The following is a 13,984-nucleotide window of genomic DNA, read 5'->3' on the forward strand; positions in this document are numbered from 1 at the left end:
CCCGCGTGTGGCAGCCGCGGGCGTGTGCCAGGCGCGGGCGTGCGCTCGAGGGTGTGTGTGCTGCCAAGGCGGAGCGCCCCGGCGGGCAACGGCAGCGGCGGCGGCGGCGTTAGGACTCCGGGGACACCGCCCTCCGCCCCCTCGTCCCGCCCCCGCCCAGCCTCGCTTCTCAGTTCGCGCGGCGCCTCGGCTTCGAGCGCAGCTGCGCCGGCTCCAGGAGCCCAGCGGAGCCAGCCCGGCGCTCAGGGCGCGCACAGCCCGCGGCGGCGCCGGCAATGCGGGGCCGTCCCGCGCCCGCCCCAGTCCCCGCCCGGGCCCCCACGGGAAGGGGCTGAGCCGCCTGCCGCCGCCCGGATGGCGAGCCTTGCCGCGCTCGCCCTCACCCTGCTCCTGAGGTTTCAGCTGCCGCTGCTGCCCGGCGCTTGGGCGCAGAGCGCCGCAGGTGAGTGCGCCCGCCCGGCTCCCCGCTCCTTTCTGGGGCGATCGGGCACCCGCCGCGGGGCCGAGGAGAAAGTTGTGCGGGTTCGCGGGCTCGCGGGTCCCGGTGGCCGGAGCCCGGGTCCCTGCCTCCAGCTGCGTCCAGGCGCGCCCGGGCCACCGTGCCCGGCCCCTCGCGTCCCGCGACTGCCCGCGTTTGCCGAAGTTCTCCGCTCTACTTTCCCGCCGCACCCCGGGCTGGAGTAACTTTCCGTGGTTGTTGCGAATATTTCCACTTGCTGCCTCCCACTTGTCGGAATCTGTCACTTGAGTGTTTGGGGCGGCGAGATGAGAAGAGAAGCGGCAGCGACGCCCGGGCTGGAGCGTTCGCGCCGGCAGCTTCTCCGGCAGCGCGCGCTTTTCCTGGTCGCCAGCAGGCCGAGGCTGCCAGGGCAGTGGGTTTTCTTTTCTCCCGGGAGATACAGGAAGCTCCAGACTTGCGCTAACCAGGCTGCGCCCCTAAGCTTGACCTTAAGCAAGCTGCTGATAGCCCCCGTGGGGGGTGTTCGTGTTAACGAGTGAGACAGCAATACCTCCTCCCTACCCCGTGGTTTTTATCCGGAGCAAATGGGCACCCCTGTTAAGGCCCTTCACGTGGAGTGGCTTTGACCTGTGAGGATGTCTGCTCCTGAAAAGTTTGGGGGACTCGTATTTGGGGTTGACCATGGGGAGGAAGTGAGCAGGGGCAGTTTCCAGTGTGTGGGGTATGTTGCTGATGGTAAGATGGCATGCACAAGAAACTCCCAAATTCGAGGGCTTACACATCACCAAACTCCACCGCAGGCAGCTTCCAGTAGCAAAACCCCCAAAAGCAGTGGAGGGAAGGAGAGAAGGAAGGAAGGAAGTGGTGCAGGTATGCTTCCAAATTCACAATCACCTTGAAGTTTCTTGGCTTTGATGTGACCACACTGAGCAGAGGATGCTGGGATCACAGGGTCAGGCTGTGATAAACGAGTGGGACTTAGGAAAGGCTCCTTTTGGGTTGTTGAGTACCATTGTTGTCCATATATTATGAGAGAGAGAGAGAGAGAGAGAGAGAGAGAGAGAGAGAGAGAGAGAGAGAGAGGAAAGGAGCTTTGGGGGAGTGTAACCTCTTTAAACAGGCTGCTTCTGAGGTTAAGGACCGCTGGAGTGGCATTCTATTGGAAATGCACTGGGGTCTCCCTTGCTCCAACCCAAAATAGGAACTGAATATGGGACTTCTGTGAAGGGACAGCCTTGTTTCCGTGGCTGAGAAGTTAGGCGATTAGGAGGACACTTCTTTTGAGGTGTGTAAAGCTGAAAGGTCGGATTAGCAAGGGAGAGTAGAGGGACAACCACGATATCCTTCTAAATATGGAGTAGAAGTCTTGTTTTCCCCGCTTAGCATCTATATTAGGTGTGCTAGGGAGGGGACAGAAGGAGGATGTTCTGGCAGTCCCGGGGACCCTGGCATAATTCGTGACTTAATTTTACTATCCTCCAACGCCTGGAAGACCTGCCACACACGTTAATAGTACTCACGTTCCCGCAACAAAAACAGTATAAAAATATTCTGCCACGGGTCTCAAACCGTTCTTGAGATAGCATGCGGTAAAACCGTACCGACTTGGGAACCTGTCTGATGCTAAAAGCACGCTAGTTCCGGATGCTCCCGCCAGGTGGCGGTCTCCCACAACTGTTAAAATGCAAATCTAGTTGCTTCATCTCAGGAATAGAACTTTTCAATTTTTAAATGAGTAATGTGTTTATTCAGTAGCCTTTTGTTAAAACATTTAGAGAAGTGTGAGGAGCAAGCACCTTTTCTTTATTTGCTCTTTGGAACACATAGGGAAGAAAAGCAATCCTGGAGTACAGTTTGGAAAGAAATCTACTGTTAAGTCTCCATATGTTTCTTTTGGTTCCACCTGAGCTGAGAGGCTTTTGCAAACCTGCTACTTGCTATATACTCAGCAAGTGACTGCGTTTGTTCCACGGGCTCCAACCAACGAGGGGAATTAGCTTGTGGTGGAGATTTGGTGCATCCTAAGCCTCACTCATTTGTCAAAATGGGGATTTTATGTATATATCTATTCTCTCCTTTCTGGTTTAATGCTAACTAGACCATTTAAGTTTCTTTATTTTTTTTCGGAATTCCTTCATGAACGTCTGCATTTGTAGATGCAGGCATGCTGCAAATGTTGACTTTAAAATGGACTTATCTTCTTAGTTTTTTTCTAAATGTAGAAACTGTTGGAATTCAAATCTAGTATAAATATGACAATAGCTCACTTTCCTTTGAAGTATCTTTTTTGAAACTTTTGGCAAGTTTGGGTAAATAATACCTTTTAAAATTCAGTGATGTGGTCTCCATATACTTTTAGTCAGATGATTCCCAGTCTGGAAAGCAATTTCAAATTCGTAAGCTTACATCTAGTACACAGTTAGGGTGATATGTTTTGCTGTAACATGTTGGTTCCGGTGTTCAGAAGTCAGTGGTGTAAGCTTGTTATCAAAAGGCAATTTCCTTCTTTCTTACTCTGAGATGTGTTTTCATGAGCCAGATGATTTTTGTAAGGAATGATAGTTAAAAAAACACATTTAAAATCAGCCTGTTAAGAGTATGGCAAAATATGATTTGGGGTTGGGGAAGAGGGGGACAGCTAAACAAATGGATAAGGGGATATTGGTCCATTTCCTAGTGGATGTCAGCATCTGTACACTGAGAGCAAAAATGGATCTTAAAGGGGGCTGACTTGAGATTGCAATTGTTAGTGATGTAGTTATTTAGCTCGATAATCATTGCCAGATACCTCTGTGGAACTGTCAGCAGTACAGTCAAATTTTACTTTCTGTCCTGGATGGTTTGATTTGTTTCCTAAAAAAAGAACAATTATTGTGTAAACCTGGCTTGGATTCTGTTTCAGCAATGATTGCAAACACCTTCAGAGTGAAAGCAGACCATCTTCTCAGGTTACAACCAATCTTTCTCCCCCACTTAATTTCTTCTTGCTTACCCCCTGCCCAGCTCCTGCAGGCTCCACGCTGCCAGCTGAGAGGCATCCGCTGTAGTAGTGTAACTGTCACCTTTCAGAGCCACGATCACAGGGTATTACAGCATTGTTCTTTTAAGCACAGGATACTCCCATGACTCTCTGACAGTGTGTTGCTGTGGAAACAAGAGCAATGCCACGTAGGCGGTGGGCCCTTGATAAATATTTATTGATGATGATGAAGAGATAGTAGAGCTGCGTGGCAACCATGGTGAGAGACGGGAGTTTAACTCAGGAGGCAGCGTGATTTAGAGAAATGAGGATGAGCTTTGGAGTCTGAAGTCCTCAATTTGAATCCTTCCATTGCTTCTTTCTAGCTATGCCAGCTTGGGCAAGTCTTTTCCCCGCTTGGATCCCCATCTGTAAAGAGAGGATAATTATAGCTTCCACACTGGGTTTTGTGAAGACTAAATTAGATGATGGATGCAGAGTGAGTAGCAGACTGGTACGGAGCAGGACTTTATCCTAAGGTAGCCTGTCCACTATTTGCCCTGACATCAGTGTATGTACCCAGGTCACGGGTACACTGATGCTGAACTCAGTGACGAATTGCCAATTAGATGGCTGGATTTGGGTGATGATGATTTAGTTTTCCTTTTTTTTTTTTTTTTGGAAGCTTGATTCTGTGCAGTCACTTTTAGAAAGAGATTTAAAATGAAAATTTCTAACAGGTGACGCTAATACATGTGGCCACTTGAGGGTTTAGGTAGGAGATGTTTTGTTTTAAGTACATTTTTACCTTTCTACATGGGAACTGAGAAAAGAAAACAAATGGTTACACATTGTAACGGGGAAGTATTTGGGTGTATCCTCTCTGTCCTCCTACCACCCTTCCTTGCCTCAGGGCTCGGTCCACTGCTTCATTTCCTCCCTTACCTAGATATCAAGTGCGTGGACCTCTGTGGCAGTGAGGGGAAAGCTGCTTTGTGCACTTGATAAACCAGCAAAGAATAAGTAAACGTATAGAGGGTTGTGGCGTTCCAATAAGTAAAGAAAAAAGCAAGGAGATTATTGAAAATAAACTGTGTCCGACACGTGTAATAACATTTGCAAGCACATTACAGAATTGGGGCTAGGAGGCAACACCATGTAGATATTAGAAAGCAGTTAGAGTGTCTCACGAAATCTTATAAGATGGAGTCAAATGAGTTTGGAAAGGAAAAAAGCTATGGATTTTTTTATGGCTTAATAACATTTTCAGACACAATCAAAGGGACAGTGGTCATCACTAATATTGTATCCAGGTGGGCCCGGGTGGCCCGTTGGGGTCATTGAGTCAGAATTTGGTGTGGGCTTTCTGTGGACAATTTCATTTACCTGGAAAAGGGAGAAATGGACACAATAATGCCATTTATTTATTATCTATTCATAAGAGTTCCAGGTGCTAAGGAAGATACAGAGGGACCCAGTGAGGATTCTAGGAATAGATCCCAAGGGACCTATAAGAAGTCAACTGTGAAAAATGACAATGTGTCAGAAAGGCAGAGTGGTGAAAGAGTAAGGGTCCATTGAGAAATGGTGATCATTTGGCCTGTTTTATCCCAAAATGTCAGCATTATTTCACTTGGCCCACCCTAGGTATTTACACAGACAATGACGGCTCAGAAGCCCCTTCAGGTGGGTGGATAACTAATAAATTGACATGAGTCCACAGTGTTATAGACTTTGTTTTTTCCCCCCACTGGAGTCAGACTGCTGTCTGACACACACACTTTCACTGGTGCATGAGTGGAATAGATATAAAGTCTTTCCAATCTCTTGAACATTCAGCTTAAAATTTTTATTTGATGCTGGAGGGAATGAAAAAATGGTGATGTCACTTTGGTAAGCAGTTTGGCAGTTTCTTTAAAAAGGTAAACATATACGTGCCCTAGGATGCAGCAGTTTCACTTCTAGGAATGTACCCAACAGAAATTAAAAACATATGTGTCCACACAAACACACATGCGTGAAATGTTCAAAGCAGCCGTTATTCATTATAGCCCCCCAAACTGGAAACAGCCCAAGTGATCTTCAACTGGTGAATCCATCCAATGGATATGACTAGCAATAAAAAGGAATGAATTCTTCATATATGCTACACCATGGATGAACTTCAAAAAACATTATACTAAGCAAAAGAAGCCAGATGCAGAAGGCTATATATTATATGGAATATTCAGAAAAGGCCAATCTATAGAGATAGAAAGCAGAGCAGTGGTTGCCTGAGGCTGGGCATGGGAGCAGAGATTGAGAGAGAAAATATTTTGGAGTGATGGAACGATTGGAAAACTGGAAAGTGGGGATGGCTGTGTAACTAAATAAATCCTGGCTCCCAGCTTGTGTGTCCTTGGTTTGTTACTTCACTGTTCTGAAACCCTATTTCTGCATCTGTAAAGTGGGCGCACCAATGCTAAGGTATTTGTGAGAGCCAGAGAGAACTCCCGTAAGTTGTCCACCTTGCTTCCTGGCACAAAACAGGCACCCAATAAATGGCATTACTATAATTTACGTATCGCTTGCCTGTTTCCAAGATAGTTTGTTGCATGAGTTATTTGCAAGGCATTATTTTTATTTGTTTCTTTCCCCTCTCTTTCTTTTAGGCTCTTTAGTCTGTGAATTAAATCAATGAGCTAACGTTTCATCCCACTCATCAGTTTGGCAAAAATGAAAAAATGTAAGACTATTAAGTTTTGACAAGGATCTGAGCAATTAGCTGGCTTTGTTCATTTTTTTTTTAATTTTTAGGATTTTTATTAAAATATAGCTAACATACAGTATTATATTAGTTTCAGGGGTACACCATAGTTATTCAACATTTATATACCTAAAGAAGTGATCACCATAAGTCCAGCAACCATCAATACCGTACCAGGCTATACTATATTATTGACTATATTCCCTGCGCTATATAGTGCATCTCCATGACTCATTTGTTCTGTACCTGGAAAGTTGGGCCTCTTAGTCCCCTTCACCTTTTTAAATTTTTGAATTATAGTTTACATTCAGTATTATTTTATATTAATTTCAGGTGTATGGAATAGTGCTTAGACATTTATATAATTTAGGAAGTGACCCCCCCTGACTAGTCTAGTACCCACCTGGCACTACGCATAGTTATTACCATATCATTGACTATATTCCCTGTGCTTTAGTTTATATCCCCGTGACTATTTTGTAATGATTAGTTTGTACTTCTTAATCCCTTCACTTTTTCATCCTGCCCCCAACCCCCCTACCATCTATTACCCCAAAAATCTAGTACCCATCTGATACCGCACGTAGTTATTACAATATTACTGACTACATTCCTTATGCTCTACCCTGCATCCCCAGGACTGCTGTGTGACAGCTAATTGGTACTTATTAATCCCTTCCTCCTTTTCATCTACCCCTAACCCCCTCCAATCTGGCAACCATCAAAATGTTCTCTGTATCTATGAGTTTGTTTCTGTTTCGTTTGTTTGTTTATTTTGTTCTTTAGATTCCACTTATAAGTGAAATCATATGACATTTGTCTTTCGCTGTCTGACTTGCTATACTCAGCATAGTACCCTGTAGGTCCATCCATGTTGTTGCAGATGGCAAGGTTTCATTCTTTTTTTATGGCCGAGTAATAGTCCATTGTATACATGTACCATCTCCTCTTTATCCATTCAGGGACACCCAGGCTGCCTTCATATCTTGGCCATTGTAAATAATACTGCAGTGGACATTTGGATGCACAGGTCCCCTCAAAGTAGCGTTTTGGGTTTCTTCGGATAAATACCCAGAAGTGGGGATTACTGTGTCCTTCTTTGTCTCTTGTTCGTCTTCTTTGTTTTAAAGTCTATTTTCTCTGGTATAAGTATGGCGACCACAGCTTTTTCTTTGCTTGTTTGTTCCCATTTTCATGAAATATCTTTTCCCATCTCTTTACTTTCAGTCTGTGTGTGTCTTTTAATCTAAAATGAGTCTCTTGGAGGCAGCATATGTAAGGGTCCTGTTTTCTTATCCATTCAGCCACCCTATCTTTTGATTGGAGTATTTAATCCATTGACTTTGAAAGTGATTGTTGACAGGTATTAGGTTGGTGCAAAAGTAATTACAGTTTAAAAGGTTAAAAATAATTGCAAAAACCTCAATTACTTTTGCACCAACCTAATATATAGTCATTGCAATTTTATTTTTCATATTTTTGATCTTTTTTTTTTCCATCTTAAAGAAGTCCCTCTAAGATTCCTTGTAATGCTGGTTTGGTGGTGATGAACTCCCTTAGCTTTTTCTTGTCTTTATCTGTCCTTCAATTCTAAACGATAGCTTTGCTGGGCAGAATAATCTTGGTTGTAGGTCCTTTTCATCACTTGGTATATTTCATGCCAATTTCTCTGGCCTGCAAAGTTTTTGTTGAGAAATCAGCTGATTGTCTTATGGGAGCTCCCTTCTAGGTAACTAACTGCTTTTCTCTTGCTGCTTTTAAGAGTCTTTCTTTGTCTTTAACTTTTGGCATTTTAATTATGATGTGTCTGGGTATGGGCCTCTTTGGGTTCATCTTGTTTGGGACTCTGTGCTTCCTGGGCTTGAATATCCATTTTCTTCTCCAGGTTAGGGAAGTTTTCCATCATTATTTCTTCAAGTAGGTTTTCAATTCCTTCCTTTATCTCTTCTCCTTCTGGTACCCCTATGATGCGAATGTTTGTATGCTTGATGTTGTCCCAGAGGCCCCTTAAACTGTCCTCATTTTTGTCTATTCTTTTTTCTTTTTGCTGTTCTGTTTGGGTGTTTTCTGCTACCTTATCTTCTAAATCGCTCATTCATTCCTCTGCTTCATCTAATCTACTGTTGATTCCCTGTAATATATTTTTCATTTTCATTATTGTATTCTTTATTTCTGACTGGTTCTTTATTATGTTTTCTATCTCCAATTTTGTTTCCTATCTCTTTGTTGAAGTTCTCCCTGAGATCATTGAGCATCCTTATAACCAGTGTTTGGAACTCTGCCTGGTAGATTGCTTGTCTCCATAGTTTTTAGTTGTTTTTCTGGAGCTTTATTCTTTCATTTGGGACATGTTTCTTTGTTTCCCCATTTTGGCTGCCTCTTTGTGTTTATTTCTGTGTATTAGGTAGGGCTGCTTTGTCTCCTGGTCTTTAGTAGAGTGACTTTATGTAGTGGATGTCCTATGGTGCCTAGTAGTACAGTCTCCCTGGACACCTGAGTTGGGTAATCCAGGCGTGTCTTTTGTGTGGGTTGTGTGTGCCCTCCTGTTGTAGGTGAGCCTTAGTTGCTGTTTGTACATCAATGGGAGGGATTGATCCTTGGGCTGATTGGTTGTTGAGGACTGGCTGTGACTACGGTGGAGGAGTTGTAGTGCAGGGGCTGACCCCATGGAACAGGATTTGTTTTAGCAGGGCTCTGGTGCCTGCCCCATGTGCCCTTTGGGTGTGTCATCCTTAGAGGTGGCAGGGTTATCCTCCGGCTCAATACTAACCTGGGCACTGGGTGTGCCAGCCCCAGAGCCTCCTGGAAGGGAACCGTCTGAAGGCCAAGTTCAGCTGCAGTCTCTCTGCCCTGCCTGGGTCACCTGGCATGAGCCATAAAGTAATCCAGAGATGGCCACCATCCACGCTGTGCTTGGAGGTGTCTTGAGAGGCCAAGCTGCAAACCAAGGCCGGCTGTCACTAGTGCTAGGCTTAGGGCGGCTCAGCCAGAGGTACAGGACACACCGAAGCTGCTTATTTGGATTTTGTGAACCTTTGAGAGATTTTAGGAAAATCCGTAGCATGAGCCAAGGTAGGACATTTATACAGAAAAGCCACTGGAAACAGCTTGGGTGGGCCCAAATGTTTGTTTGGTGGGGCAGGATCTCAGGGAATCAGGGCTAATGAACGGTGTTATCCAGGTTGATGGAGACTCAGATGTGGCATCTGCCTGAGTTCACATGCCAGGACGGGGGAGGACTCAACAAAGAAACAGTGGCTTCCACCCACTCCTCCGTCTGGGAGAAAGTTGCCCCTCCAACCCTTCTTCTGAAGCCAGACAATTCAGTTCCTCCTTGTATGTCCCTGGTGCCTTTCGAGCTGCTGCCCCAGTCCTAGAGGTCAGAGCGAGTGAATCTGTCAGCAAGTAAGTTTGTGTGTGGTCTCTTTAAGGGGAGCACCTAGGACTGCAGCTGCCCTCCATCTCATTCAGCCATAATCTCTGCTGGTTTTCACAGCCAGAAGTTATGGGAACTTCTCTCCCTGGCACTGAAACCTTGGGTTGGGTGCTTAGTGTGGGGCTGGAACCCCTTACTCCTCATGGAGGGGAGCCCTCCACAGCTGAGATATCGCTCCCGATATTTAATGGTCACACACAGGTGTGGACCAGCCTGTTCCGCATCTCTGCCCCTCCTACTAGTCTTGACGTGGGTTCTTCTGTATGTCCTTAGTTGTAGGACTTCTGTTCAGCTAGACTTTAGGTGACTTGCAATGACGGTTGTTCTGTAGTTTAGTTGTAATTTTGGTATGGTTATGAAAGGAGGTAAGTACAGTGTTTACCTGTCTTGCCATCCTGACTGGAAATCTCTGTTCATTGTTGAATAGTAGATATTGAAGCAGCTGTTTTTGAATGCTAAAATGGCAGTGTCTATTAAGATTGAGGACACGCATACCTTACGCCTGGTGTGTTTCAGTAGGGTATGGGTTGGTGGGTGGAGAGACTAGACCATTCATTCATTTTCTTTCTCATTAAGCCAAGCATGTAAACGTTTAGCAGAAGAGAAGAAAGAAGCTCCCCAGTTCAGGAGCAGATGCAACATGTTTCTGGCCCCTTAGTTTATAAGCAGAATGAATAGCTGCCAGAGGTGAGAAAAGAACACTCCATACCTGGGTTTTTTCTACCTTTATGGGGGTTTCCATCCACAACACAGAAGAACTACGTAATGGTAATCCATGTGCTGTTCTTAATAAGGTGTTTCCTAACCTCAAGCTTTCTCAGCATGGTGAGGCTCATCTCATCCAGCTGAGGACAGTGCTGTCACCCACATTCCCAGCTCCAGCTTCCGAGGACCCTGGAAAGCCTGTGTCCTTTCAATCACTCCAACTTTGCTTTACTCCCCTTTTATCCCAGTGGTTCTGAAACCAACCACGAGATCAGAGACCCATTTTTCTTGGTTCTCCCATGACTCATGGGGGGTGTTTATATATTCATCCTTATATATTTGTCCTGCACTTGTCTCTGTGGAACCAAGCATGAAGTAATGGGTTCACGTCAGCAAGGAGAACTTTTTAAAGAGCACTTAATGTTTGATCATCATAAACGCGTGGCCTTGGAAGGTCTGGACTTGCTTTAACTGACTATAATTATGGCTTATTTTTGCTGCTCAAATGATCACAGGTTGGTGAAGCCAGATGCTTTTTGTTAACTGCTATCAGACATCTTTGAGAGTGTCCTTGTTTTTCTGTGACAACAATGATCTTCAGGCTCACCTCTAGGTTTTTTTTTCTCCCAAACATGTAGTCAGTTACTTTTTTTTTTTTTTTTTAAAGAGCCCTGATCCCTTTTTGTGGAGAGATCAGAATCTGAGATGCACATTATGGTGTTTTATTTGTACACTGAACGAGAACAGAATAAAACAGGGACTGCAGGTAATGTCAGTGACAGAAAAAGAAAGATAATTTAAAGAGAATGCGTTTATAACCATTTATGTCTTTGATTTTTTTAAAGTTGATTTGAGCATGAGAACTTATTCATCTGATTAAAAATAATTTTGACATTGTCATACTTATGTGCTCAAATTGGAGGATGGCCTAGAAGTTGGTGTCACTGTTTCTTTTTTCCCAAAGCGTCTTGGAATTGGCCCCTAAGTGCATGGTTCCAGGTGAGTCTCATCTGTCAGTGTTTCTTGGGCACCAACTTTCTGAAAAGAAAAAAGAATAACATCCTAGTCTCACTCTAAGAGAGCTGTGTTGGTTGTCTATTGCTAGGTAACAAGTTCTCTCTCACGAATGTAGTGGCTTTGTTTTCTCACCATTTCTCTTGGTCAGGAATCAGGGGTGTGGCAATAGCTGCATTTTTTGGCTGTGAATGGCTCACACAATCAAGGTGTCAGCTGAGGCTGCAGCTGACTCAACTTGAATGGGGAAGGGTCTGCTTCCAAGGTCACTCACATGGCTGTTGGAAGGATTCATGAGCTGTTGGCTAGATGTTGCCCTGGGTTCCTTGTCACATGGGCCCCTCCATCACAACGTGGTAGCTGGCTGCATCAGAGTGAGCAACTGAAAGGGCAGGAGAGAGTGGGAGAAAGACAGAAGTCAGTCTTTCGTAACTAAAGTGTGGAAGTGACATCCCCTCCTGTTTGCCATATTCTATTTGTCAGAAGGAAGTCACTAGGTCCAGCCACACTCAATGGGAGGGAATCATACAAAGGGTTGAATACCAGGAAGTAGGGATCTCTGGGAACCATTTCAGGAGCTGCCTACCCCAGGAACCTCAAGTAATAGACAAGCAGAAGAAACATTGTATCTTGGAGAAAAATGCCAATGTAACTTTTAAAGTGTGTTCAAATCTCTTAATTCTTTTTGTTATTTTGGGTATGAGTGTCAATACAGTGTCAAGTTTTCACTCTTTAAAGGCCTTTGAAAAGAGAGATGTATTGTCTCAGAATTGACTTGGTCCAAATCTTAAAGTTAATTAGGAGTGTCAGAAAGTAAAGATGAATTAAGAGAAAGACCCATCAGAAAACTTTTTAAACTTTATCCTAAAATTTGAAGGACTCTAGTAGTTTTATAAGACTGTAAAACTTTCACACTAGTACCTAGTTTCCACAAGAACCAATTTATAAAAAACACCAATACGGGTGGCCGGATGACTCAGTTGGTTAGAGCATGAGCTCTGAGCAACAGGATTGCCAGTTCGATTCCCACATTGGCCAGTGAGCTGCACCCTCCACAACTAGTAGATTGAAGACAATGAACTGCCACTGAGCTTCTGGAGGGGCGGCTGCATGGCTCAGTTGGTTAGAGCAGGGCATGAACTCTCAACAACAAGGTTGCCGGTTCAATTCCCTCCATGGGATGGTGGGCTGCGCCTCCTGCAATTAAAGATTGAGAACAGCGATTGGATTTGGAGGTGAGCTGTACCCTCCACAACTAGATTGAAGGAGAATGACTTGGAGCTGATGGGCCCTGGAGCGACACACTGTCCCGCAATATTCCCCAATCAAAATTTTTAACAAAGCCCCCCCCCCCAAAAAAAAAAAAAATCCAAATCAAAACAAAAACACCAATAGATTAGGGCTATAATTTAATTTAGCTGGCATTTAATATTTTCATTACATTTAGACATCCCAGTTTTAAATATTAGTACTTATTTTAGACCTTTGTTGACCGATTTCCAGAGGATGTTTAATTGTCACATAAAACTAAGATTGAGGATTTAATAAGTTACAGTGAGCAGAAGTTTTAATGTAAATATACAGATTATTATATGGATCAAAATATGTCCTGCCTGTACTCTTAGTTTCAATTGCTGTCACAATAGTATAGTCATTTACAGTTTTTTTTTCAGGGTGGGGCCCACAAGATCTTCCAGTAAAGGATGGTTTTGTCAAAATCCAAATGGTTGGACCAGACATTGGACTTCCGGGGGGGACCCATTCCAGAAATTGACCTGTTTTCATGGATTACCTATTTGCTTTGGGGGTGTGATGGTCGTCGTGATGGTGCCCAAAGTCCTCAATTGTGCTTACCTAGGCATTATCTGAATTTAGGACCTATTTATGATGGTCCCAACCCAAGGTCCTTTTGGAGTCATTTCCAGGAGGTGACACTGGGGAAGGAGGAGACAAGACACCTTGAGCTGGCCCTTCATCTGCCCTGGGGAAGTGTTGGTTTGGTCTCCACTTTTAGGGGCGTGGATTTTTGAGCAGTTTCTTATTTATTAGCTGTCATCTTCAGTCCTGCTGGGTCAGATGTGCAAGGTTGGGTGCCAGGCACGCCTCCTGGGGGCATTATTTCCTGGGTCAGGGCTGCTGTAGGTGGTTGTGTGGAAACTGCATGTATAGGGCTGGGTCAGGGCCCTCAGCCCGCTCTGCTGCACCTGATTGAGTTCAAAGCAATTTCCATGTCCAGTCCCTCGCCTACTTCTAGATCCTGAACTCCTGATCTTTTCACTATTGTTTTTTTTTTCTTTTATTCAGTGAATCTTTCCTCTGCTAAATATTATCCATTTACCATCGCTTCATCTTTTGCATTATTTTTTCACCTTTTGTCATAGCCCATGTGGATTGGGGTTGTGGGGCGGGGGGAGTGGTTTTCGGCTCAGAAACTTTAGAAACCGAGTTTCTAAGCTGAGATTCTAATCTGTCCCAAAGCAGGGGTGGGGTGGGGGCGGGATGGGAGGAGTGGTCAGCTGTTTTCAGAAGCCGCTTCCCTGTGTCTCAGCTGCCCCAGTTTAGGATGGTTATCTTCCTCTAAACAAAATTGTCTGGAACAAAGCAGAAGCCAGCTGTCTGACAGTTTGGGTTGCGTTGTCTTGAGACCATTTACATTAGGTCTTT

The 13,984-nt window shown here is 44.6% G+C and overlaps 1 protein-coding gene across 18 annotated transcripts in view; it reads left to right on the plus strand.

Moving 5' to 3' along the window:
* The first annotated feature begins 197 nt into the window (after positions 1 to 197).
* Positions 198 to 13,984, plus strand: part of PTPRT (protein tyrosine phosphatase receptor type T) — a 951,833-nt gene continuing 938,046 nt past the window's right edge. For 5 of the 18 annotated variants that reach the window (XM_074318309.2, XM_074318308.2, XM_074318310.2 and 2 more), the window contains exon 1: positions 201 to 442. In XM_074318309.2, the coding sequence (XP_074174410.1) occupies positions 355 to 442 (88 nt within the window). In that variant the 5' untranslated portion in view covers positions 201 to 354. Of the gene's footprint in view, positions 443 to 13,984 lie in introns of all 18 variants that reach the window. The other 13 variants (XM_074318311.2, XM_074318313.2, XM_019748914.3 and 10 more) reach the window with 5 other exon arrangements.

The sequence above is a fragment of the Rhinolophus sinicus genome, chromosome 13 (assembly GCF_057876585.1).
Source record: "Rhinolophus sinicus isolate RSI-liver-muscle chromosome 13, RSI-T2T, whole genome shotgun sequence".
In the NCBI taxonomy this organism is placed as follows: Eukaryota; Metazoa; Chordata; class Mammalia; order Chiroptera; family Rhinolophidae; genus Rhinolophus; species Rhinolophus sinicus.